At 46.5% G+C, this 23231-nt stretch overlaps 1 protein-coding gene across 1 annotated transcript in view; it reads right to left on the minus strand.

Moving 5' to 3' along the window:
- Nucleotides 1-23231, minus strand: part of JPH3 (junctophilin 3) — a 120244-nt gene that overhangs the window by 15173 nt on the left and 81840 nt on the right. Inside the window, exons 3-4 of the mRNA XM_050922600.1 lie at nucleotides 15872-15996; nucleotides 808-1727 (exon numbers count right to left, since the gene is read on the minus strand). Coding sequence (XP_050778557.1) covers nucleotides 808-1727; nucleotides 15872-15996 — 1045 coding nt within the window. The remainder of the gene's footprint in view (nucleotides 1-807; nucleotides 1728-15871; nucleotides 15997-23231) is intronic.

Genomic DNA, 23231 nt, shown 5'->3' on the forward strand with positions numbered 1-23231 from the left:
TTAAACTAGAATCAGGATCATCCCTTATCCAGAAATTCAGAGAACAGTCCTAATTTTCTTGGGCCTCTTCCATGACTGTCGAATAGCACAATTAAAGGATCACATTTATTTCAGGCTTTGCAATGCAACAACATTATGGCACAAGAACATTGCATCACACTTAGTGATACACTGTGATGCAGCAACATAACATCACTGTACATTGATGCAATGGCATGAGGTAAGGATTCAAATACAGAGATGTTGCAACTGGGTTATTTCATACTGTTGGACCAGTACAAGGGTTTGACAGGCCTACTGATAAACTGTATCAACAAGAGCTGCATGGAGCTGCTCTTTTTTGCTGCGTGAATTTTCATGCAGGAACCTGATAATTATTTTGTCGTTTCTGAGGGTGCTGGGTTTTTATTGGGTGGAGGGAGGGTGGTTTGCAATGTTTCATGCATTTGATCAAGTCTTAGTCCTGCTGGGATTTCACTGTGACAAAATTTTACCTTGGAACAAATCACATTTCCCTGTTTATACCCTCTCCTGCCCAATGTGGAAATTTTGCCATTTCCCCAGAAACATTTTGCCAGTAAAGCAAGCTGCAAAAATCACCTTTCAATGTACTTGATACCTTGTGTAGAATGGGAGGCGGGGGGAATTCAAGGTACTAAAGGTGGTTGGTGGTGAGGGGGCAGTTCTTCTCATGGTGTGAATTTTCTTCCACACCTTTCTAACACTACAGTGGTTCTGAACCAGCTCAGGTTCACCTTGGCATCTGCTTCCTGAGTCAGGTTCAACAACACAAGTTTGTCTACTTACCGTACTGGATTTGAGCTCATCCCCATTTTCCTCTTCGGATTCTAGTGCAACAGGTAAGGATTTCTGTGGCGGGGAGAAGGTTAAGTCCCACCTTAATAGCCGGGGTTCTGCTTTGTCCCCGAACCTCAGATTTTCCAGTTTCTGCACTGTGGGCTCAGCAGAGGAAGCTGGCCTGAAATTCTCTTTGTTCTGGGACTTAGACCTCAGTCTCTGAACCCCAAAGCCCCGGTCTTCCCCACGGTGGTCCTCAGCCAGGCTCCTGCAGGGGCCTGTTTTACTATAGTGTCTTTTTTGGGTGTGAATCTCTTGCATATAAGAATCCATCCTCATAAGGGGTTTCATTTCCATCTCGTAATTGCTCAGCTTCTCCTCATCCAGCTCAAGCAACTTGGCACTCCCTGAGCTGTGGTTGTGGGATCGGTGGTGGGAAGTCCAAGAAACTGTGGCTGGGGAATCTGTCCACCTCTCTCTTTGCTTGTGGTTGGAGGCCATATGTTTGTGTCCTCCACTCCGGCCTCTGTAATCTTCAGGAATGGAGGCAGATCCCAAATGACTGCTGCGCAGAGTCCCACTTCTAACGCCATGCGTCCCGCCTGCTTTGTCTTCATTCCAGCTGTTGGGTCTCAAGTAGTCTCCACCTCGTCCCTCCAGCAACATCTGGATCTCCCCACCCCTCTCTTCGTCCACTGAGACCTGTCTGGAGAAATGGGCGCTCTTGGTCCTGCAGGTGGGGCCTAGCGGCGGGGTGGAGGAGGGGCTGGCAGGGAAGCTTTGCAGGGGGCTGTCGTCAGGAGTGAGGTCAGAAGGGGTGGTGCCTTTTCTATACAGCTCTGGGCTTTCTTGCTGGAGCGGGGTCCCTGTGGAGAGGACCTCAATGTCGTCGCTTGAGTTCTGACGCTTTGGCCTCTGGCACTCGAGCCCTTTTAAATGAGGAGAGAGAGAGAGAGGGTTACTGCTATCCTGTGAGAGCATCACAGGGCCTTTCAGGGTAAAGAACAGGACTGACAGTATCCGACACCAGAGGTCAGGTCCATGACAACAACTTTTCCCTGCTCCTAGACCAACAGAATAGACTCGGCTGGTTTCAGACCGTGCCTGACACTACTCACAGCATCTGAAGTGCTGCACATTACAACGAGCTGGAGCCTGGTAGGGCAGGGAGCATGCAGACAGGCCCAACAGGCACCACCCATGTTCTGCAGTGGCTCATGTCCTAGCCTGGTGTGGGATGAGGGAGTGCTGGCTGGGGCGCCGGGGTGATCTGCTAAGCATGTCAAAATACCTTCTTCGGACTGGCAACTCACCAGTGATGGGCAGACTGGCACTCTAACAACATTGATGCTTTGTCCTTGTTATCTTTCCTTTGAGGCCCTTAAGGCACCTGATCTACATGAATGAATTAAGCCTTAAGGTCCCCTGTGAGGAAGGAAAGTAATACCCCTCCTCCCCCATTTCATAAATGGCAGAGAGAGGCCCCCAGGGCAAAGCTACAAAGAGTCCTGTGGCACCTTACAGACTAACACAAGTATTGGAGCACAAGCTTTCGTGGGTGAATATCCACTTCATCAGACGCAATGTTGTGGCTGGATCCCCGATCCTAGTCGTGTGCACTAGCCACATGGCCATTCTCTGCCCGTGTCTCTGAGCATCTCATCCACAGGATGTACATGAACACCCCTTTCTCTTCCCTGCTACTGCACATCCACAGGTGGGACTGAAATCCATTAGACTAGTGGGCTACCTGTCTGAATTGGTTTGACAATACATAGGTCATTTTTTGTCTGGAACTGGCAGGACTAGAGATGAGCTTGAATCAAAACCCCAGATCCAAACAGCAAGGAACTTCGGGAAAGTTCAGAGGCAGATCTGAATTTAACAATTTCCCCCGGTCTCTATGATGGATCCAAACATCCCTGCACTTTGAGAGCATTAAGGTCAGGATTCAGAGCTGAACTTTACTCTGAAGATAATCTAAAGTTGCAGGCTCCTGGAGCCAAATGTTGAGCTCCTGGCTGAGGCAAGACTCTTATCAAGAACTGGGTCCCCGGAACTGGCCCTAGTTTTTTCAGGGGCTTGGCAGTTGTTGCAGACTTATAGGCAGGGCAGTAGTTCATGACTAGCATACTGTGCTTTCAAAGCAACGCACCTGGTGGCCCTGAGTGCCTAGCAGACATGAGACTCACTAGGATGAAATGCCTGTTCACGGTCCATGAGAATCCCTCTGAGTCTCCGTTATCGCTGAATCTAGTTTATAAGGAAGTAAGCAGAATGCACCCCTATGCCACCCCACACAGCATACCCTGAAAAGCGCATTTCTGCATGGCATCCGCATCCTACACACACCCTCATCAGCCTATCAGCATTCAGGTTCCCTCCCCATTCCAAATTTTCAAGCCCTACTGTTTTGCTGGTGGAAGGATTTGGTGTCTTTGATTTAAGTTGTTCAGCTGAACCAGTACTCTGGTCAGTTATATTAAAAATAATACTTTGTACTTACACCTAAGGATCTCAAAGCCCCTCACAAATTAGTTAATTCAGCCTCATAACTCCTCTGAAGTGCCCAGTTTTTATAATACCAGTTCTGCAGTAGGGGGAACTGAGACACAGTGTAGCTTGGCCAAGGTCATGCTGAATCAATGGCAGAACTAAGACTAGAACCCAGGTGTCCTGCCTCCCCATCTCCTGCTCTACCAATTTAACTTTGCTGCCTCCATTGTTTACAGACAAATTGCACACTGCTTGCTCTCCCAATGGGCTTCTCAGAGAAACCAGCATCATCATACAGGACGGCAAGAGGGAAAATGTGACTTTGCCATGCTTGGGCTATGCTGGTGACTGCATTTTCCAACAGGACCTAGTCAAGGGTGTTGGGACAGCAAGATAAATTTCACATAACAGGCTGATTACCCGGCTATGAAAGCAGCATTTTGTTAATCCCTTAACAAACACCTATGAGTCCAAGGAGGCAGTGAAAACCAAAAGTTCTTAATGCTTGTTTAACACAGCAAAAGCATATTTGTTCCCAGCTAAAGTCATGCTAAGTTACATGAAAGATTTGATATATATATTAACTTCCTGACACCCTTCAAATACACCTAATTGCAATTGCTATGGCTAGATGAGAAATGAGTCTCAAAAAAGGAAGAACTCAATTTTCTTGCCTTGGTTTAAAAATAAACACTATGAAATGCCTGCTTTAATCTCTGCCTGATCCTGCTGGATAATTTGCTTTATGTCCTCAAGCACACGGAGAGATACTCTGGCTCAAGAAGGCAAGTCGGGAAAGAAATTATGGTCAGGAAATAGTGGAAGTCTGTTTGCTGTTTCTGAAGCAGTATGGAACCAGACTCAAGCCATCCCCCAGATCAGGGGTAGGCAATCTATGGCACATGTGCCGACTGTGGCACACGAGCTGATTTTCAGTGGTACTCACACTGCCCAGGTCCTGGCCACTGGTCTGGGGGGGCTCTGCATTTTAATTTAAATGAAGCTTCTTAAACATTTTAAAAACCTTATTTACTTTACATACAACAATAGTTTAGTTATATATTATAGACGTATAGAAAGAGACCTTCTAAAAACATTAAAATGTATTACCGGCATGTGAAACCTTAAATTAGAGTGAATAATGAAGACTCGACACACCACTTCTGAAAGGTTGCCGACCCCTGCCCCAGATCCAAGTTGTCTCCCTAAAAGATGTCTCCAAACAGAGGTCACTTCCAGAGCAGAATCTTTAGCCAGGTTTTTGGGAATAGCCTGGATAAGTGATGTAGTATGTTAACATTTTATTGTAATCTTGTTCTAATAAAAAAAAAAAAAAAAAAAAAAAAAAAGTGCAGTGTGAGTTCACCCGAACAAAAGGAAGGCACTCTGATTTCATAGCTTAGACTTGGCAGAATAATCAGATGGTCTCTAGCTCAGCTCAAAGCAGTCTGTGAGCCCATGGTTCCCCTTTTAGCACAGACTTGGATCCACAACGTACCCAGATCCAAATCTTGATGTTGTTGCTTAGAGATTATTATTATTATTAATATTATTTATTATTATTGCAATAGCACATAGAGGCCTCAACTGCAACTAGGGCTTGATTGTGCTAGGCGCTGTACGGACACAAAGTCAGAGACAGTCCCTACCTCAAAGAACTTGCAATCTAAATAGACAAGACAAAGGAAGGATCATTACGAGGGCTGGTTGAAAATTTTCTGTTGAAATTGGTTTTCAGTGGAAACCTGGGTTTTCGATTCAGTGACATCTTTTGTGAAAAGTGTCCACTTTCCACAGAAAATTGTGTTCTGTTGAAAAATGTTGGCTGAAAACTGAAGTATTTCAGCTGAAAATGGGAGCTGTAGTGCCTTAAAGGGGTTGCAGTTTGCTCCTCTTGCCCCCGTTCTCCTCTAGGGGCTGGGATCTCCCATAATGCACGATGAGCAGGGACTCTGTGATGCACAGCTTAACCCAGTGAAGGGGGGGAACCATGATGCATTATGGGAGATATAGTCAAGCTGAGGATCCCAGCCCTCCGAAGGGAATGGGGACAAGAGAAGTGAACTACAATTCCATGATCCCTGAAATAACTTTCACTGAAAGTTGCCAGCCCAAATTATCACTCCTGTTTGACATACGGGGAACTGAGGCACCAACAGATTTAAGTGACCACACAAGAAGGCTGTGCCAGAAATAGGAATTGGACCCAAGCCTCCTGAGTCCTAGTCCACGGGATTAACCGCTCTTTGATATCCTTCCTTCTTACTCTGTCTCATGAGAATTCAGTGAGAATTTGCTTGAGTTCAAACTGAGCAGGGGGAGCTCTGGGTTGATTCCGTATGCAGCGAGAGTGAGGATGTACATCTCACATAGAAGTCCCTTCAGACTGCTGTTAGGAATTGTCAGACTGGGTGAGATCGAAGGTCCATCTAATCCAGGATCCTGTTGCTGAGATGCGCCAGCACCAGATGCTTCAAAGAAGGTGTAAGAACCCTGCAGTAGCAGGTAGGTCTCATCCTAGTCTCTCATACTTAGACATTGGCTTAAGCCCTGAAGCAGGAGATTTACTGTTCCTCCCAGAATGTTTGTTTATTAATTATTCCGACTCTGGATATTCTCATTGTCTGTATAAATATCCAGCCCCTTTTTGAACCATGCTAAGTTCTCGGCCTCAACAATTTGCTGTGGCGGTTAGTTCCACAGACTAGTAATGTGTTAAGTGAAAAAGTATTTCCTTTTATCGGTTTTGCATTTGCTACTTTTTAATTTAGTTGAATCTCCCCTTGTTGGCCTCCAAAGGGTGCAGCTCCTGAGAACAGTCAGCCTAGGCATCTCCCTCACCAAAATGAACTTACCATTGGTGCATCTACAGCATAGAAATTGGATTCCTCCACTTAAGCAACAGAGGTCAGTCTGGGTGAGTAGAGTCAGCTTTTACCCTAACCTCTTTGTTCTTCCTGACTAATCTCTAAAGCCTCCTCCCCCAGCAGATGCTTCTTGAACATCCTTTTCTAGCGAAAGCTTAAAGAAAGGGACAAGATTTTCAGAAGAACCCAGAATCCAGCAGCTCCCTTGGTGCTCAGTGGAGGAGTGGGGAATGGGAATTCCCCAGTGTTCTCCAGGAGAGTCAAGGGTGGGAATTCCCCAATGTTCTCAAAGGGGGGCAAGGAAGAGGCAGGAATTCCTCATTGTTACAAAGTGGGGGAGAGTTGGGAATGGGAATTCCCCATTGTTCTCAAGGGAGGGAGGGGGTTGGGAATGGGAATTCCCCATTGTTCTGAAGGAGAGCTGCTGAGTGCTAAGCACTTTTTAAATATTTGTCCCAAGTAAGTTTCCTTTGAGAGCCATACTGCTTCTTTGATCTTTCATGGACAGGCAATCAGTGTGGCAGAAAGATGTAATCTTGGGTCTTCTTAGACCTTGAGCTTGTACCCACCTTAGTCTGCCAAGCCACTGGGCCCACTCCCCTCCTCCACCTCCCTCTCCCCCCCCGCCGCAAAGTGTCCAGATTAATTTGTTTAGGTTGGGAGTTATTTGGTCAAGTCTAAACAATGTTCTCCATATTGCACATCCAAGTTGCCTGGTTATTGCCGCCTCTTGTGGGAGGTTTAGGTAGCCTTGAAACTTCCTTGTAAAGTTGGAGGTCCATTTGGGAAATCCATGCCTGCTGCATTGGGGTAAATTGTGATTTTCACTCTGTGACGGGGTCGACTAGGTGTGGAGGCCCTCTGCTGGAGCCCTCACAGTCCTATACCACCCATCCCAGAACAGAGTAGCAGAGAAGTCCTCCAGGCAGACTAGAGTGTCTGCAGAGAAGCAACCAATCAGAGGGGCTACTGGAGTGACCAATCAGGGGCCGGAAGGCCATATAAAAGTCAAGCAGGGAAAGAGACAGTGTAGTTGCGGCCTGGAGCTTGAAGAGGGAGGATCAGGTGCATTGTTGGCTGGCTGAATGAGCAGCAGACCTGTGGACAGGTCAGTGCGGGCAGGCTGAGCCTGGGGGACTGAGCCCAGAACCTGGCCTGATCAGCTGAGGGCACTGAGGTGGGCCCAGCTGCTCTGGTTGCAGACTGAGCCCAGGGAGGGCTACTGAAAGGACACCAGCTGTGTGTACCAAGATGGGCCCCGACTGGATTACTGAATGACGCAGGGCCTCTGGGAGGAAATCTTAGAGCTATGGCCCCATACCAGGGCTGGGGAAGAAACCCGAGACTGTACCCCGGAACGAGGGACAGTGAATGCAGCTCAGCCAGAGGCTCGGTTCTCACTCAAAAGAACTGTGATTGCAGGCACTATCGGCCAGAGAAGAGGGTGCTTGCGAGAGGCAGGTGTGGACCTTGTTACATGCACCCAGAGCTGTAATGCTTTACTAGATGATGTACGCAATACAACTGGAGCCAGAGAGGTCTTTGTGCCTCGTGTTACTCTGTTACACAGCATATTGACTCAGCAATCTCTTCCTGATGACTTCTTCCAAACTATTTCAATGGAACAAAACCCTATTACCCCAGCAGATCTTTTGCTAGAGCAAAGCACTGCCAACAGCATGGGTTATTTAAATCTGCATATCCACTCTTCTGCATTAGCTTCAACCAAAACCTTCACTGTCTGCTTCACGCTCAGCTATGAACATGAGAAAACCCAAATGTACTATGGCACCTACAAATCTGGAACCTGGCCCTGCACATTTTTACTCTGTGGGTAGTCCTATTGACTCCACTGGAATTATTCCTGTGAGAAAGGCTTTGCCAGATTGAGTGATGGCCTTAAAGGATTGTCCACCCATGGAAAAACTATGAAAGAGACGCTTATTAAGTAACCTCCCATCTTAGGAGACATCATTAATATACATTTTACTGTATTGAATATAATTCTGCTGCCCTTTTTACTAGCTCAGTTAAGCCACTGCTCTTTCTCAGTACCTTGATTAGTGGTTTAAGACAGGTCTCATTTCTTAGTATGATATTCTCATCTTTAGCCCTTATGTAATATCCAGCATGCCAGACGAATGCACTTTGTCAATATTAACCCACCACCCGGGGTAAAGGCATTCAGTTCTTCTCTGAAATACAAGTGTTGCCTTTAAAAGAAACTTAACAGCAGCACAGTACAATCTTGCCTGCTTGCAGCATCCAAGAATGTTCAACAATTATTATAAGCTAAAATTAGCAGTGGAGCATGTGGTATTCCTGGAAGAACCACTGTGAAATTGCAGAAGAGAACACACAACATTCATGTCTGGATTTCAACGTGCTAGTGGATTTGAAGCATCCTTGGCTGGCATTGATATCTAAAGCCAATGAGCAAAGCACTGAAATGTGCTTTGGCCACCTCCTGTGAGGTGACGCTGAACCCTTTGGTTGTTGCAGTTTCAGCAGAGCGGTTATGGGTCCTGGAGAGGCCAGGCCTTGATGAAGGGAGGTTGGCAAGGGGACAGTGTGGCATAACCTTGTACTGCCATTGCCTGGGCTGTACCTGTTCTAGGAATATAGTGGGATCAGACTGAGACTTGGAATCCCCGGGTTCATTTCCTGGCTCTGCCACATACTTCCTATGTGACCTTGGGCAAGTCACTTAGGCCCAGATCCTCCAAGGTATTTAGGCTCCTGATTTCAATGGAAGGGGGCTGGGAGGATAAAGCTAGGAGGTGTATAGGTACCATTGTGATGAGACATACATACAAGGCTGTCTGCCTGGCACCTTTGACCAGCATTGCTTTCACTTTTTAATAAAATGATGTCCTCTGCAGTTCCTAATGGATGCTAGCTACACTGAAAGGAATTCCACAGTGGGGACTGAATGCTGGCCTACAAGAATAATAAAGGGCATTTCACCTCTAGTTCACTAGCTCAGCCATAACTGGCCTAGATCAGAGAGGTATAATAAAGCCCTGTGTAGTTTGGGTCTTAGCACTAGCCAGGTCCCTCACAACTTCCAGTAACAGCAGAGAGAGCCATGGGGCGATGGAAGAGGCCACCAAACAGATGGGTGGGGGCGCATGCTGTTGGGTGGAGACAGGGCACCCCTCCTGTGCAGGCTGCAGGGATGTATTTGTTTAACATTCTGTGATACTTTACAGAGCTTTAACTAGACAGGAACCTGCGGCCTCCTGTCTCAAGGAAGCGCCACAGCATGTTCTAGGCTGCTGTAGCAGACTGCGTGCCCATCTGTCAAGCGCCTGTGTCTGATAGGAGGAAACTGCAGTTAAGTTGCGTTAGATCAAGTCACATGCTGGGACTTCACACTCCTGAGAGGTGTCCAGGTGTCCTGCCGCACCTGCAATGCAGTGCGCAGCAGCTGGGCTTTCAGGGAGCGGGAGGGGCGAACGAGGGACCCGGTTCCCACGCCAATGCCTGGAGGCAGAAGTGAGCAGTTGATGCCATTTCACAGCCTTGTCTCTGGAGGTTTCACAGCCCGGGAATATCCCCTTCACTTCCATATCTCTTTACATCAATAGATCTGGTGAGATGCTAACCTTGGGTGGCTGTCAAGGGGGGGAACTTGCCCCCCCCAGGTGCATCTTAATCCCAAATTCTAGGGCTTCCCCTAGCCCCAGTTATGTCCTCTTTGTCACCTAAACCTAAACCAAACCCTTCATCTATGCCCAGATCATCCCCTGTATTGGCTAGTGCCTCATCCTTGGCTCTGGCACCCCCATAGCCTCCTCCAGTTCATTCAAAACCCAGCTGTTGAGATCATCTCCCAGCATGTCACTGTCTCCCCCATGCCCTGAATCCCTCCACTGGCTCCTCCTCTTCCCACCGTATCTAGCTCAGGTTTTTTGCCCTCGCCCTGAGCCCCTCTCTGTTTATCTGCTCTTGTGGCTCATTGAGTTGCCCCTGCCCAGCCTCCCCGACCCCCTCATCTGCTTCACCCACAAGCCTCTTGGCACCTTCTTTCCCACCACCGCTGAAATGTTGACTATCCTCCCCCAGCTGCTCTGTCCTTCAAATCACTTCCCAGAGCCACCGCTCCTGTGGTGTCTGCAGCTACCGATGGACCTGTATGACATTTTCATCATCACCCTTATCTCCCTTTTCTCCATCCCTTCTCCTGTTTGTCACGGTCACTTGTCACATCTCGTCCCACGGTTGACTGTAAGCTCTTCGGGGCAGGGCCCCTATTCTCCTATGTGCCTGTGCAGAACCCTTCACTTCAAGTCCTGATTGGTTCATTTGATGCTGCCACAATACAAATTCCTGACCCCCTCACTAAACCCAACCTACCCAGCTAACAATTGCCACAATCTTCTTTCCCATAGAAACGGTCTTATTCCATGCCAGCTGTCCTCCCCAGCCTTATATAGCATCCCCATGAGACAACTGCAGCCTGCCAGTCTCCCATCCACTCACCTGCTAGGGACCTTTGCTGTAATTTTCCCTCTCCCCCAAGCCAGCTGCTTCATTCTGCCCCACAGCTGTTCCTACATCACACCACAATGCTATGACCTCACATTCCTATGGGTGCCTGAAAAAGGCAGGGCTCTAGTGTTGGGTTAAGTGACAGTGATTTTGGACTTTTAAGGGAAAGAAGAGGGGAAATGTAGGAAGAGGAAATCAGGCTAGCTGTAGAAAGGGGAGGGAAGCCTTTTACAGATATATTTTGTTTTGTATTTTAAAAGTTCAGTTCAGACAATAACCAATAATATCACCTGTTTCTGTAGAACTTTTCACCCTAAAGGATCCAAAAGCCCTTGGTAAATAGAGGGATCACTGCACTACTGGAATGCATCCACCTCTGAGGTAGAACGTGGCAGCTGTTTCACAGTGGCTTTGTTACATGACACATTACACAAACATCTGAGGACAGGAAGTGGAGTAGAATGCCACTTCCCTCTGGAGGTGCAGGGGGACTTTTCTGGAGGTAGAATGTGATGTAAGTTAGAAGTAGGCCAGGGCACTGCCTGCCTGCTCTTTTGAAAAGGGCAGTGAGTTCTTTAATGAGCACTCCTGTAAGGGACCTTCCATTTTACTATTTTCCCAATATTACAGGGCCAAGGAACCCTACCAACATTGCCTCCTGCTCCTGCAGCACCTGGCTTTCTCTTGAAGCCTCCCATCCAACGTCTGACTCCATTCAACTTGTGAATGCTGACAAGTTAACACCTGGACGTCACAGAGCTGCAGGTAGGACAAATAGCTGGACTGAGGTATACACTCCTGGCTTTTATCTGCAAGAATTGTTCAGCAGGCACTTCCAGGTTTCATGCCACGTCTTGGTTGGGGTGTTTGGTTTTTTTTCATGTGTTCTAAGTGGAAACTAACACACACACAAGCACACACAAAATCCACCCAAACACCAATAGCAGACACAAACCCCAGCACAAATCAAACGGCAGATCCCTGCCGAGAAACTAATAAAAGAAGTATTACCTAAAAAGTCTTTTTTTAAAGAGGCAATGTTAAAAAGGAACCATCTCTTGGCAATAGGAGATGTAGATACTGAATATCTCAGGGTTGAAAAAGCACCTGGGAGTGGGAAGACCTGTTAAAAAGCTCAGGTCTCTGATATCCGAATTGCAGCTCTGAAAGGAAGTGATAACCCGGAGGGATATTTCAGTCAGATCCGCATTTGCTAGCAAAACGGACATGGTCCTTTTACTGAGTTTTCTTGTTTATGTTATAAGTGGTTCTGCCTACAATGCAAGCCCCACTCTGGCTAGCAAAGGGAAATACACCACAGTAAATATTCAGGGTGCAGGAATGAGTGCGTGTGTGTCAGAGTGGGTCTGGCCCATAACCCCAGCACATAGGACTGGAAGGGACCTCTTAGGTCCTCCAATCAAGACCCTGCTATCCCAGGCAACCCTCTTATTTAATCCCACTCATGAATGTGTCAAGCTCCATCTTAAAACTAGTTTGGTGGTTTGCCCCCACTCCTCCTGTTGGAAGGATGATCCAGAACCTCACTCCTCTGATGGACACAAGATCCAGAACCCATCTTACTAATGGACTAAAACGAAACACATTCTGATTTTTGGGACAGTTCAGATCTAGATCCACATTTCAAACCCCACCTCCCACATTCAGGGGCCTTCATATGAGCTCATTACAGACATGCAGCTTGGCATCCATAATTAAGGTCCAGAGGGTTATTTCATGCTCCTCGCCATTTGAAAGTGCGTGGAATGTACAGGATGGATACAGGGAGAAGGGTACAGATGTCAAGGATGCTGGCTTGACAGCTTGTAAACCTAGGGTAGTGGGGGAGGTTCCTGAAAAGACAGAGAGGAAAATGATCAGGAATGTTTCAGGGCAAAGACAGACAGACAGATGCACACACACGCAGTAGGAACAAAAGAACTAAAGTAGGGAGTGAATGATACAGTGCCTGCTGTACTTAAGTGTGGAGCAGATGCCAAATGCCAGTCCCATCCTACAAACGTGCCTGAGCCAAACACACTGCTCAGTAAATCTGACAGATAAACCGGGGGGCGGTGGGGACGGGCACTGGAGGAGGGGTGGTTTCTTGACAGCAGGAAAAGAAAGCCTTTGAACTTGAAAAGCAGTGACAGCGAGGAGACCAGGAGTAGAGTCTCAGAGTAGCCAGTCAACACTTGGAGGGGAAAAAATTCTTACACCTTAGAGTTAGGTTCTCAGAACTGGGCCATTCTGGAAACAGTCTGCAGCTCTCCAACCATGGATTCCCTCCCCTCCCCCAGAGTAGGAAGCAACGGCCAGCAAATCCCTTGTCCTGCGCTGCTTCCTGCAGCCCCCATTGGCCTGGAGCAGCGAACCACGGCCAGTAGGAGCCACGATCGGCCGAACCTGCGGACCTGGCAGGTAAACAAACCGTCTTGGCCCGCCACGGGGCTTATCCTACACAAGCGGCCGCCCCAGTTTGAGAACCACTGCCTTATGGGGAACTCTGAAAATGATGATAGGGCTTTTAAATCCTCCATTCGAATTTAGTAGAGAACTGTATCCCTGTCTAACAGATGGCCCACCCGTTTAACGTCAGTCAGCCCTGTGCAGTTAGCCCTGTCCTGCTACACTTGGGCAGGGTGAGACTTAAGCAGAAGCCCAGCAGGTGAGCTGGCTAAAGAGAGGAGCAGATGGTGGTGAGAGGGTCAGAGGCAAGCACAAGCTAGGCAGAGAAGTGTGTGGAGGACTCCAGGCAGGAAACCCTGGGAAGGGTTGCTTGTAAGAGAGCAAAGCCCAAGGGGCTGAGGGGAGGATGAAAAGGACAGGATGTAAACTGAGTCCAAAGTGTGCTCAGAGGAGTGCTTGGATTAGAGAAGGGAAGACAGCCCCCTGTGGAAGAGGAGCTGGGCCTTGCTGGAAACTGGGGCAAAGAGTTTGTGTTTTGTTTTTGGAATTGGATACCCTGGAAGGGGTGGATTTTTGTTAATGTCTTAGTTGGACAGCCAAGTCATTGTGGGTAAACTGAGGCAGGGATGCTGCAGGGCCACCCCAGGCCATGGGGGGAAAAGGGACTCTGGAGCTGCTTTGAGGGGGTAGAAGGGATAGCTCAGTGGTTTGAGCATTGGCCTACTAAACCCAGGGTTGTGAGTTCAGTCCTTGAGGGGCCATTTAGGGATCTGGGACAAAAATCTGTCTGGGGATCGGTCCTGCTTTGAGCAGGGGGTTGGACTAGATGACTCCTGAGGTCCCTGCCAACCCTGATATTCTACATGGGTTGGCTATGGGTTATTATCTCTATAAAAGGGACACAGCCAACCTGAAATGTATCTATTTTAAAAAGTAGTAAAAATCACTATCCGAGACCCCTGACAACTTTTGTGGGCTTACAACCCCATTTGCCTGCTTTTAAAAATGTCTCTGTCTCCTGTCTTGCTGTCTCCTGTCTTGCTGTGTGAAATAACAGGGGGAACTGACAGAGTGACTAAAGAAACACGCTATGTACAAATGCACAGCGTGACCACATTAAAAATACAGAAAATATTTTCTCTCTAATTTTTTTTGGTTACAGTTATTTGAGAGGTTAGCAGTAACAAGAGCAGGTGGGAACATTTTCAGGCAGCACTGTGATTTAAGCTGATGGTGCCCCTTTAAATTCAATTGAGGTTCTATAGAAATTACTCTAGAGGCCTTAATTTCTATAGAATTTTCCATAAGGAGTGCATTAAGCTAATGCTTAGCCCCAAAGCAGTGGAGAAATCTCAGATCTGGGCACCTTAATGGGTATGTCTATATAACCCTTGGGTTATGTAACATTTCCATTGTCACCCTGCCCTCAACCAGCAAGCATCGTGCCTGTGAATGTATTTCCATTCTCAGCTGGAAAAGTCCTCTGAGGTCATCTCTAGTCCATCTTCCTGCCATGCAAGGATTTGCACTATACACTAATCTTTGAAATGTTTTATGTAATGTCCATCTAATAGACTGATGCATAATAACAGTGGGCAGGGCTTTCTGGGGCCATCTAAGGTAGTCAAACACGTGATCTCAAGCAGGGCTCATCTGGGCGGTTTCCTTGCAGAAAGGGACTGTGGCTGTTGATTGTTACTAGTACAATGACAAGGACAATGTCTTACATTTGTATGGTGTAGCTCATGCTTAAGCATGCTGAAGGAGTCACAGATTTTACCTAGTGTGGGCAAAAGACACTCCCAGTGTAACTCTGCGGAGTCAGTGGAATCACACGAGGGATGAATTCAGCTTTCTCTCTCTAGATGAGAATTGTGTCAAGTACCAGTGAAATGCAGCCACCTCTTGGGTGGCACAGGTAAGCTGTTCTACAGCTTGCAGCAACAATACCTGATGGGAAGTGAAGATGAGTCTCACATCCAACTGAAACAATGTGAGAACATAGGAACACTTAGGAAAACATATGTGCCCAAATTTGAATTTGGCCAGGATACAACAATTAGCCGTCCCAATGCTTATGAAAAGAACCATTGATCTTTGACTACAACAAGTGGATGGAACATGTTGTCCTAAAGATGGCACAACCCCTTAATGCCACACTGGGGCACTGACTCAGGGAGCCTAGCACCAACGTAATGAGTCACCAACATCAGACACTGAAGTGATTAGAATGGATGAGTAACCTCCGATTGAAGAGCTTGAGAAAAACTGGTGGTAGCAGCCTTCTAATGAGAGTGCAGTCTGCTAAAATTTTTGAATAATACCATTCACATGTTAATTAATGCAGTTTAGACTTAGATCTTCCCAACTACCCCCACTTATACCTGTCCCCTTCCTACTCTCTGGTGCACATGCACACACACTTGAAGGGAATGATCTGCCTCAGGAACTTTTGTGGTCTAATACAACCCTGCCTGGCTTTACTTTTATTTTGGGCTTGGCTTTGCTTTTCCATGAACCTTACATGAGAGTTTTAAAAAATAAAATTTGGCTACTGTGTCAGTATTTTGTCAATGTCACTTCTACTACTTAATGCTGACTAAGTTTGTACATATTTTGACTAGTTTGGGGGCCCTTGAAGATTATTGGGGTGGGAGCAAACTTTCTCTTTCCCCCCTGTAGCTCCAGGCCGCCCTGCCTCCAAAAAGCCCCACAATGCCCCTATGCATTGTACCATTTGACACATGCGCACGCACACACAATGAAGTCATCCTGGGAGACCGGTCGGTTTGGCAGCACAGACTGACCGTTTTCCCTGTGTTGGAAGGAAGGCGAAAACTCTTTGGCAGTGATCCTGGCAATCCGAGCTTCCTCCTGAGCTTTCTGTGCTGCTGTCACAGCCGCATCTGCTTTAGCCCTCGAGTGGGAAGTCCTGCAAGCGAATGAGAGACAAAGACTAATTAGGTATCTCAGTTATTCAAGTGGGGAAGAGGCGTCATTCGAAGAGCTGCAGCAGTAGCAATGATCACTGCCGTCCTAGCTCAGAGCCCCCCTCTCCCCACATCCTCACCTCGACTAGTTACCTAGCTAAACACTGAGCTTTTCTTCTGGTCTAGGCATGGGCCCTGCTGGTGTCCAGCGCCCTGCAGGTGTCTACTGTTCTGTTTGCTATGTGCAAGAGGGACCTCACATAGCAAACAGATCAGCCCCGTTTGGAGCTACAAAAGCCACACTTTAATGGGAACCTCTCCCCATTAGACAGCCCCTACTGTAACCCTTTGTCAGGGTTTTGCTGTGGCACTTGTTCGCAGCAAAGAAATTAGTCTAGTTGAAAATAGTGGATATTAAATGTGCCCTAAAAACGTGGTCCTTTGAAGTACTGAGGAACTCCAGGCTATGGCAAGGGCCTTCAGCTTGCCCAGAAAAGATAGGCATGCTCAGCCTCTCCGGGAGCCACTCAGAGCTTGCCACTTCTGAAACAGATGGGCTGAGAAACAGACAATCAACTGGCTAATGAGCAGTCTGAGTAGTAACCCGACCAAAACGCCTTCATCTCCAAATCAGAACTCGTGGGTCACCTCAGCTGGAGCAGACTTATCCCCTGCAGTCACTAGTTAGAAAACAGGTGTTTCTGTGGAAAACTGACTTTTGAGCAAAAGGTTGTCAGCTGAAAACTTGTAGTGGAAAAGCCAAAGTTTCAATTGGAAATGCCACCACGGTGCTTGGTGGGAGTTTCACAAAACGATGTATTTCATCAAACACAAATCTCCAGCTGACAGTGAGTTTTCCACCAGTCCTATCTACTGTACCTTTTTATAAGTCGTTATCAATCCATGTTTTTAAAGTCCCAAGTCCTGGACATAATGCCTCTTTCCTTGAGGGACTTTTCTACTGACTAATTGTTCATGCAGTGTTCTCAGTAGCCTACATTTTTCTTAATTTCATCCCATTGCTCGAAGTTGCTTGTCCTGCAGTCCCTCCTTGTCCTTGATGTATGCGTCCTTTGACTAATGGTAAACAATTATCCTACCCCCCCACAGCCAAGCTATAGATGTACCCTTAAAATATGATAGTGCCTAGACACTAGGGTAAAGGGAGCACTGGCAATAGACTGACTCTTCCCCACACCCCAATCAGTCCCTCCAGCTCCTTCAATCATTTTTGTTGCTGATCTCTGAATTCCCTCTAAGTTTTCCAAATCTATTTGTCACTGCAAGTGCCTAGAACTGAGTGCAGTGCTCTGAGAAACTCCTATACGTGGAAAATAAGAATGGCAATAGGATACATTCTACACAATATAGTTTAAAAAAGAAGTACTAAGTGTACCCAAAACAAATGTAGGGTTTTTTTGTGTGTGGTCAGTTATTTGAGTCCAGGTTAGAAAGTACCATTATTATGATTTAGTTGGGGATTGGTCCTGCTTTGAGCAGGGTGTTGGACTAGATGATCTCCTGAGGTCCCTTCCAAGCCTGATATTTGATTCTATGCACCTACATCAGCAGTCATTCTGTAACAACAGGGTACTGTGTAATCATATCAGCACAATGCATAACTGCAGGAAGCAGTAATGACCTGTCACTTGTTGACATGTGAAAGAAACAGAACAAGTGCCAGGTTTATATAAATTGGGTCCGCTGTAGCGGCTGATGGAATTGATATGACTGGTTCCTAAAGAGTTATATAAGGTAGCAGTGTGAGAGTAGTGGAGATGACACTGATGGAGGGAGACCAGATGTCCTGATTATTATCAGGACCAGCCCGATATCAGGGGCTTTGTCTTCTATACACACTATAGCCCTCTCCCCCCCAAAAAATTAAAAAAAAAAGGCCTGATGCATGGATGGCATCACTGTGGCCAGTTCCTTAAGGGCTATTTTCTACAGATTCATAAATTAAAAGGCAAGAAGGGACCACCATTGTCTGGTGTGACAGGCATAGGACTTCCCTGAGCTAATTCCTGTTTGGACTCGTACATAGATTGTTTAAAAAAAAGAAAATATCGTCTTGATTTTAAAGCTCTCGGTAATGAAGAATCCACCATAACCCTTGGTAAACAGTGAGGGTAATTAGCCATTGGAACAAACTTGCGGTTATTTCCAGTCTGAATTTGTATAGCTTCAACTTCCAGCCACTGGATCTTCTTGGACCTTTTGTCTGCTATATGGAAGAGCCCATTATCACAATTTTGTATCCTGTGTAGGTGCTTGTAGATTGTGATCAAGGCACTCATTAACCTTCTCTTTGTTTAAACTAAATAGATAGATGCAAGGTGTTCAATCAGGATAAGGTATGTACTCCAATCCTCAGGGCATTCTTGTCTCTCTTCTCTGAACTCTCTCCAATTTAAGGTGCTACAGTGGCAGTAGTTCTGATAATATGCATATGGCCAGTTCCTATACAGTTTCTCAAATATATAAACTCCTTTCTAAAAGTGCTGTAGAAGGAAACAAACGTTCTTGGCCTTTGGAAGAGTGATTAAAACACTTGCTTTGACTAGTGCAGCACTTTACACTCTGCCTCCCATAACATTCTCCAGAGAGCAAGCAAGACACCCAAAGAGTGAGTCTGATCTTGGTGACTGTTAGTGATGATGCTTGAAACAGACAGGGGACAGTTTGACTTCATCAGCTAGTTTGACCTCAGGGTGCAAGGAGGCAAAAATAATGCAATCAACTGAGTAAAGATGACACAGACAGAATGTGTGCAAAGATCACCAACGTTCTGCTTTCCCTTCCAAAGGGATTGAGCCAGAGGAGCTCAGAGTGCAGAGCTCAGCAGATGCTGGGCTCCTGTCTGTCTCAGAGCTCAACACTGCCATTTTTAACTCCATACACAGCCTAATTCAGCAGGGCCCTGCCAGCCGAAGTATCTCTCCAGAAACTGCAGGGCACAATGAGCAGGCTTTCTTCTTTGCTGGTGCCAGGCTTTAGAAAGGAAGCTATCTCCAGGCCGTGCCCAGCCACCTGCTGGAAAACTAGAACTCAGCATGAATCCAGTTCAGCCCACCGGAGAAATTCAGAGTTCAAAATCATGCAAAATGTATAATCACCCCCTATTTGGATGGGTCCCTTTGGGATTTCATATGTGCCTATCGCTAGGCTTGGAAGGATTAGCTTTTTCTCAGTAAATGTTGCTAAACAGTGATTTGGGTGTACACACACAAACTGAGAAAAAACATTTCCATCTATACTAATAGATAGTGACAGGAAAATTAAGAAAAATGCTACTTGAGAACTTATCCTTAAATCAGACTCAATATTTACTTTGTCTATTTTGACATGTGATGTTGACGACAAGTAGTGTTTTAATCATTATAAGGCTTTAACTGTTTGAATCGCAATATCTACTGCCACTGAATATTGTCTGACCGCCCCATAATTTCCTGCAACTGTGAAATTTAAATTAAAAAAAGCTAAAATATCAGCCTCAAGATTAGCTGCTAAATTCACAACAAATAAAAATTCTAGATCTAGCTTATAGTCAGGGCACTGGTGAGCTCTGGTAGCTGCCTAGGTGGGGAAACGCTGAGGTGCCATTATCTGATATAAGTGGCGGTGGTGGTTCATTTGGTGCTTTTCTGTCTGTGTCAGTAATGAACCAGTGCTCCATAATGTTCTGGTCCAGAAGTGAGGACTGAGCTTCTGGAGGACCACCCCAAACACCTCCACTTTGCATTCCAATTGCAAGGTGCGCCTTTTGAATAAAAACACACAGCACATCATCCCCAAAAGTATCCACACAGACTCTCTCTGGTGAAGGTACTACACGTGACAGAGGCTTGTGTAAACCAAACCCTGAGACTAAGAGCGCATCTCCATTGTGATAAAAGCCCCACGGCACCAAGCTACAGAGCCTAGGTCAGCTGACTTGGGCTGAGGCTGCAGGGTTAAAAATTGCTGTGTAGATGTTCAGACTGGAGCCTGGGCTCTGAGACTCTTCCCCCTCAGAGGGGTCTCAAACCCCAGGTGCCAGGCCAAGCCTGGATGTCTACACTGCAATTTAATAGTCTCGCATCCTGAGCCTGCAAGCCCGAGTCAGCTAACTTGGGCTCTGAGACTCAGTGCCATGGATTTTTTTATCAGTGTAGACGTACCTCAAGAGTCTCCTAGAATTGTAGGACTGGAAGGGAACTCAAGAGGTCATCTAGCCCCATCCCCTGCACTCATGGCAGTGGTAGATGAAGTGTACAGTGTGCATATTGGGTGGTTTACATTTGGGATCCCTTTGGAGCGACATATAAATATATCAACTACACTGTTATGTGAGAAAATAAGGACTAGGGACCAGTCTTTGATAGTAAGTGAAATTCATCGTTTTCACTTTTATTATTACAGTACTGACTCGATTCCATGATCAGGACCCTGTTGCGCTAGGCACTGTATTCATAACCTATGTACATATTGGTCCCGGCCCAAAAGAGCTACCATATAAGTAACAGACCTGTAGCATATATAGGGCTGGATCATCAGCTGATCCAAATTCATACACCTCCACAAAGGATCTGTTTCAATTCACGTTGGCTGAGGATTGGCCTCATAGCTGATTCTCATATCGCACTGAGGGCTGATGGTGCGTGGCCAGCCTTGGGATATAATGCCCATAGTTGCACTGACAACTAGAGGTTGGTTTTCAGTCCAAGATGCAATAATTTTCCTGATGCCCTAAAACCTTAGCTGCTATTTATTAATCATATTTATTTATTAAATCGTTATTAGTTCTATAGTACCAACTGTGAGCTAGCCACTGTTCACACAAGTCTGAAGACATGGCCATTCCCTCAAAGACATTGTAGGGCAGATGTGATGCTACCTAAAGAAAATGATTAGCCAGGAAGTTTAGCAGGGCACTTGTTAGTTCCATTATATTTGTCCAGAGTGTTGATGTTCTTTAAATATATATATATTCTCGCCTTTCTTCTAACTGTTCTTAGACGTGAGGACTAAGGTTATAGAATTTATGCCCGCCCGCCACACATAATTGTCAATATATAGTTTGCGGCTCTGTTGTATCTCTTGAGAGAACTGTTGCACTTTACTTACAGATGTTTTCAGAGCACATGCTGCTTTATTGTTTGTCCCCTGACTCTTTTGAGATTCAACCTCCCCCTGCAAAGACCTCTCCTCTTGTTCTGCTGTTGTGCCCTTCATAATTGTCTAAATTAAGAGAGGGTAGTTTTACAAAGCAGTACATTAAAGGTGGGATCGAGTGCCTGTGAGAACCTAATCTGGGCCTTGGTCTTGCTTCCATTCGTTCTTTGCAATCACACCTATATCGTTTTCAAGCACACACCCAGGCAGAACAGTAGGTTTAAATAACATTACATTGTGTCTATAGTTAGCTACTGCCAGGGAATGCAGGGTCTCGGACCAGTGCTGCGTGATGCCCATTGACGTCAGAGCTCTCGGGAACTCCCATTCACTCTAAGGGGACCCCACAGAATGGAAGGGAAGACTTATAGAGGACTGTAGACTTGGGGTTCTGCTTGGTGTACCTGGTTTGGGGTGCAGAGGTGGCAAAATTTCTGCTCCCCTGATCCTACAGGCCAAATCACTGCCGGTCAAATTGGACATTGAGGGCACATCTACACTGCAAATAAAAACATGCAATGGGCCAATGCCAGCTGGCTTGGGCTGGGGCTGTGGGCCTGTTTAATTGCAGTGTAAACACTCAAGATGGAGCCTGGACTCTAGGATCCTGCAAGGTGGGAGGGCTGCAGCCTGAGCCTGAATGTCTACACTGTAATTAACTAGCCCCTTAGCCCAAGTCTCAGGAGCTTGAGTCAGCTGGCATGGGCCAGCCACTGGTGTCTAACTGCAATGTAGACATACATTGGGATGCTGTAACGTCAGCTGGAAAGCCCGCTCAAGACCACCACCAGCCAGGATCCCAAGTACACAGTGTGCTCCAGCTATTTCCCTGACATGCCCCACAACACCCCCTTCATAGAAGAGGGGATGGAGAATGGGTGGCACAGAACCAGCTACACCAATGGTATGTTACTGTGGGATTCCCCTCCATCAGGGAAATCCCAGGTCCAGGGGCTCAGTCTGGGCTGAAGACCTGGCCCCTCTGTAGTAACCTGCACTGCTTTGCCCTGAGGATTTGGGTGGGAGAATGCAGCACAGCCTGGTCCCCTTTACTCCTCTCTCAACCCACAGAGCTGGACCACTGCAGAACCCCCGTATGGGAAGAAGGACAGCACCCCCTTCTTCTATACACCACTCCCCCCTCAGAGATCCAAATGCTCAGTCTTCCCTCTCTTCATGGAAGAGGATGGGAATGTCTGGCCATGAGGGTCGGACACAAGACACACCAAAGTCAACAGGAGTTTTCCCATTGAGTACAATGAGCTTTGGATCATACCTTGAGCGTGGGCATCAGGGGCGGGCCTAAGGCAGCTATGGTTGCTCAGCCTCTTTTGGGATTTGGCCCGGGTAAAGTAAAAATAAATGATATTAATTAAGTGATCTCCATTATAAAATATATCCAATTCCCGCAAAGCGGATACAATGCACGCTGCTGCGCAGAAGCGTTGGTGGGCTTAATTGTTTGTAATGCGCTCTAAGATGCTTGGAAGGAAGGCAGCATTGAAGTGAGAAGTAGAATTATGATGATCCATACATTGCATAATAAAATACATAAGTATACCCAAATCAGTGCTAGTAATCCAGTTAGTGCTAGCATGAGTTTCTCAGGCACTATATTTAACAGCTGTCTCCTTGATATATGAATGCTGTCTATAACGTGCACTAGATCTTAATTCCCCAGTTAATTGCTTGATTTTTATTTCCTTGTACAGCAGGTCCTCCTACATGACACACACACACACACACATTTTAATTGCTCTTCTCCTGCCTCACATGGCTGAGTCTAACTTTAAGTAACCTGGGGCTAGCTGTGTGTAAAAAGATGAGCTCTGTATGTATTACAAAGAACACATGGTCCCCAGCTGAACAGCAAAGCAGCAGTTTCAGCGTCGCATTCGGCTGTTTTGTGAATGGAACTCACTGAGTTACAAGACTGCATCGACTTTGGAATGTGATCTGGAATAGCTATACTGCCACCCTGTAACCTCCTAGAAACCACTGTAAAAATAAGGTTTAATCTTTCCCTTTGGCATAAGCTTAACTCTTACAGCAGCTTCTGTGTTGGGCTGGAGCTGCTGGT

This window comes from Gopherus flavomarginatus, chromosome 14 (assembly GCF_025201925.1).
Source record: "Gopherus flavomarginatus isolate rGopFla2 chromosome 14, rGopFla2.mat.asm, whole genome shotgun sequence".
Taxonomy (NCBI): domain Eukaryota; kingdom Metazoa; phylum Chordata; order Testudines; family Testudinidae; genus Gopherus; species Gopherus flavomarginatus.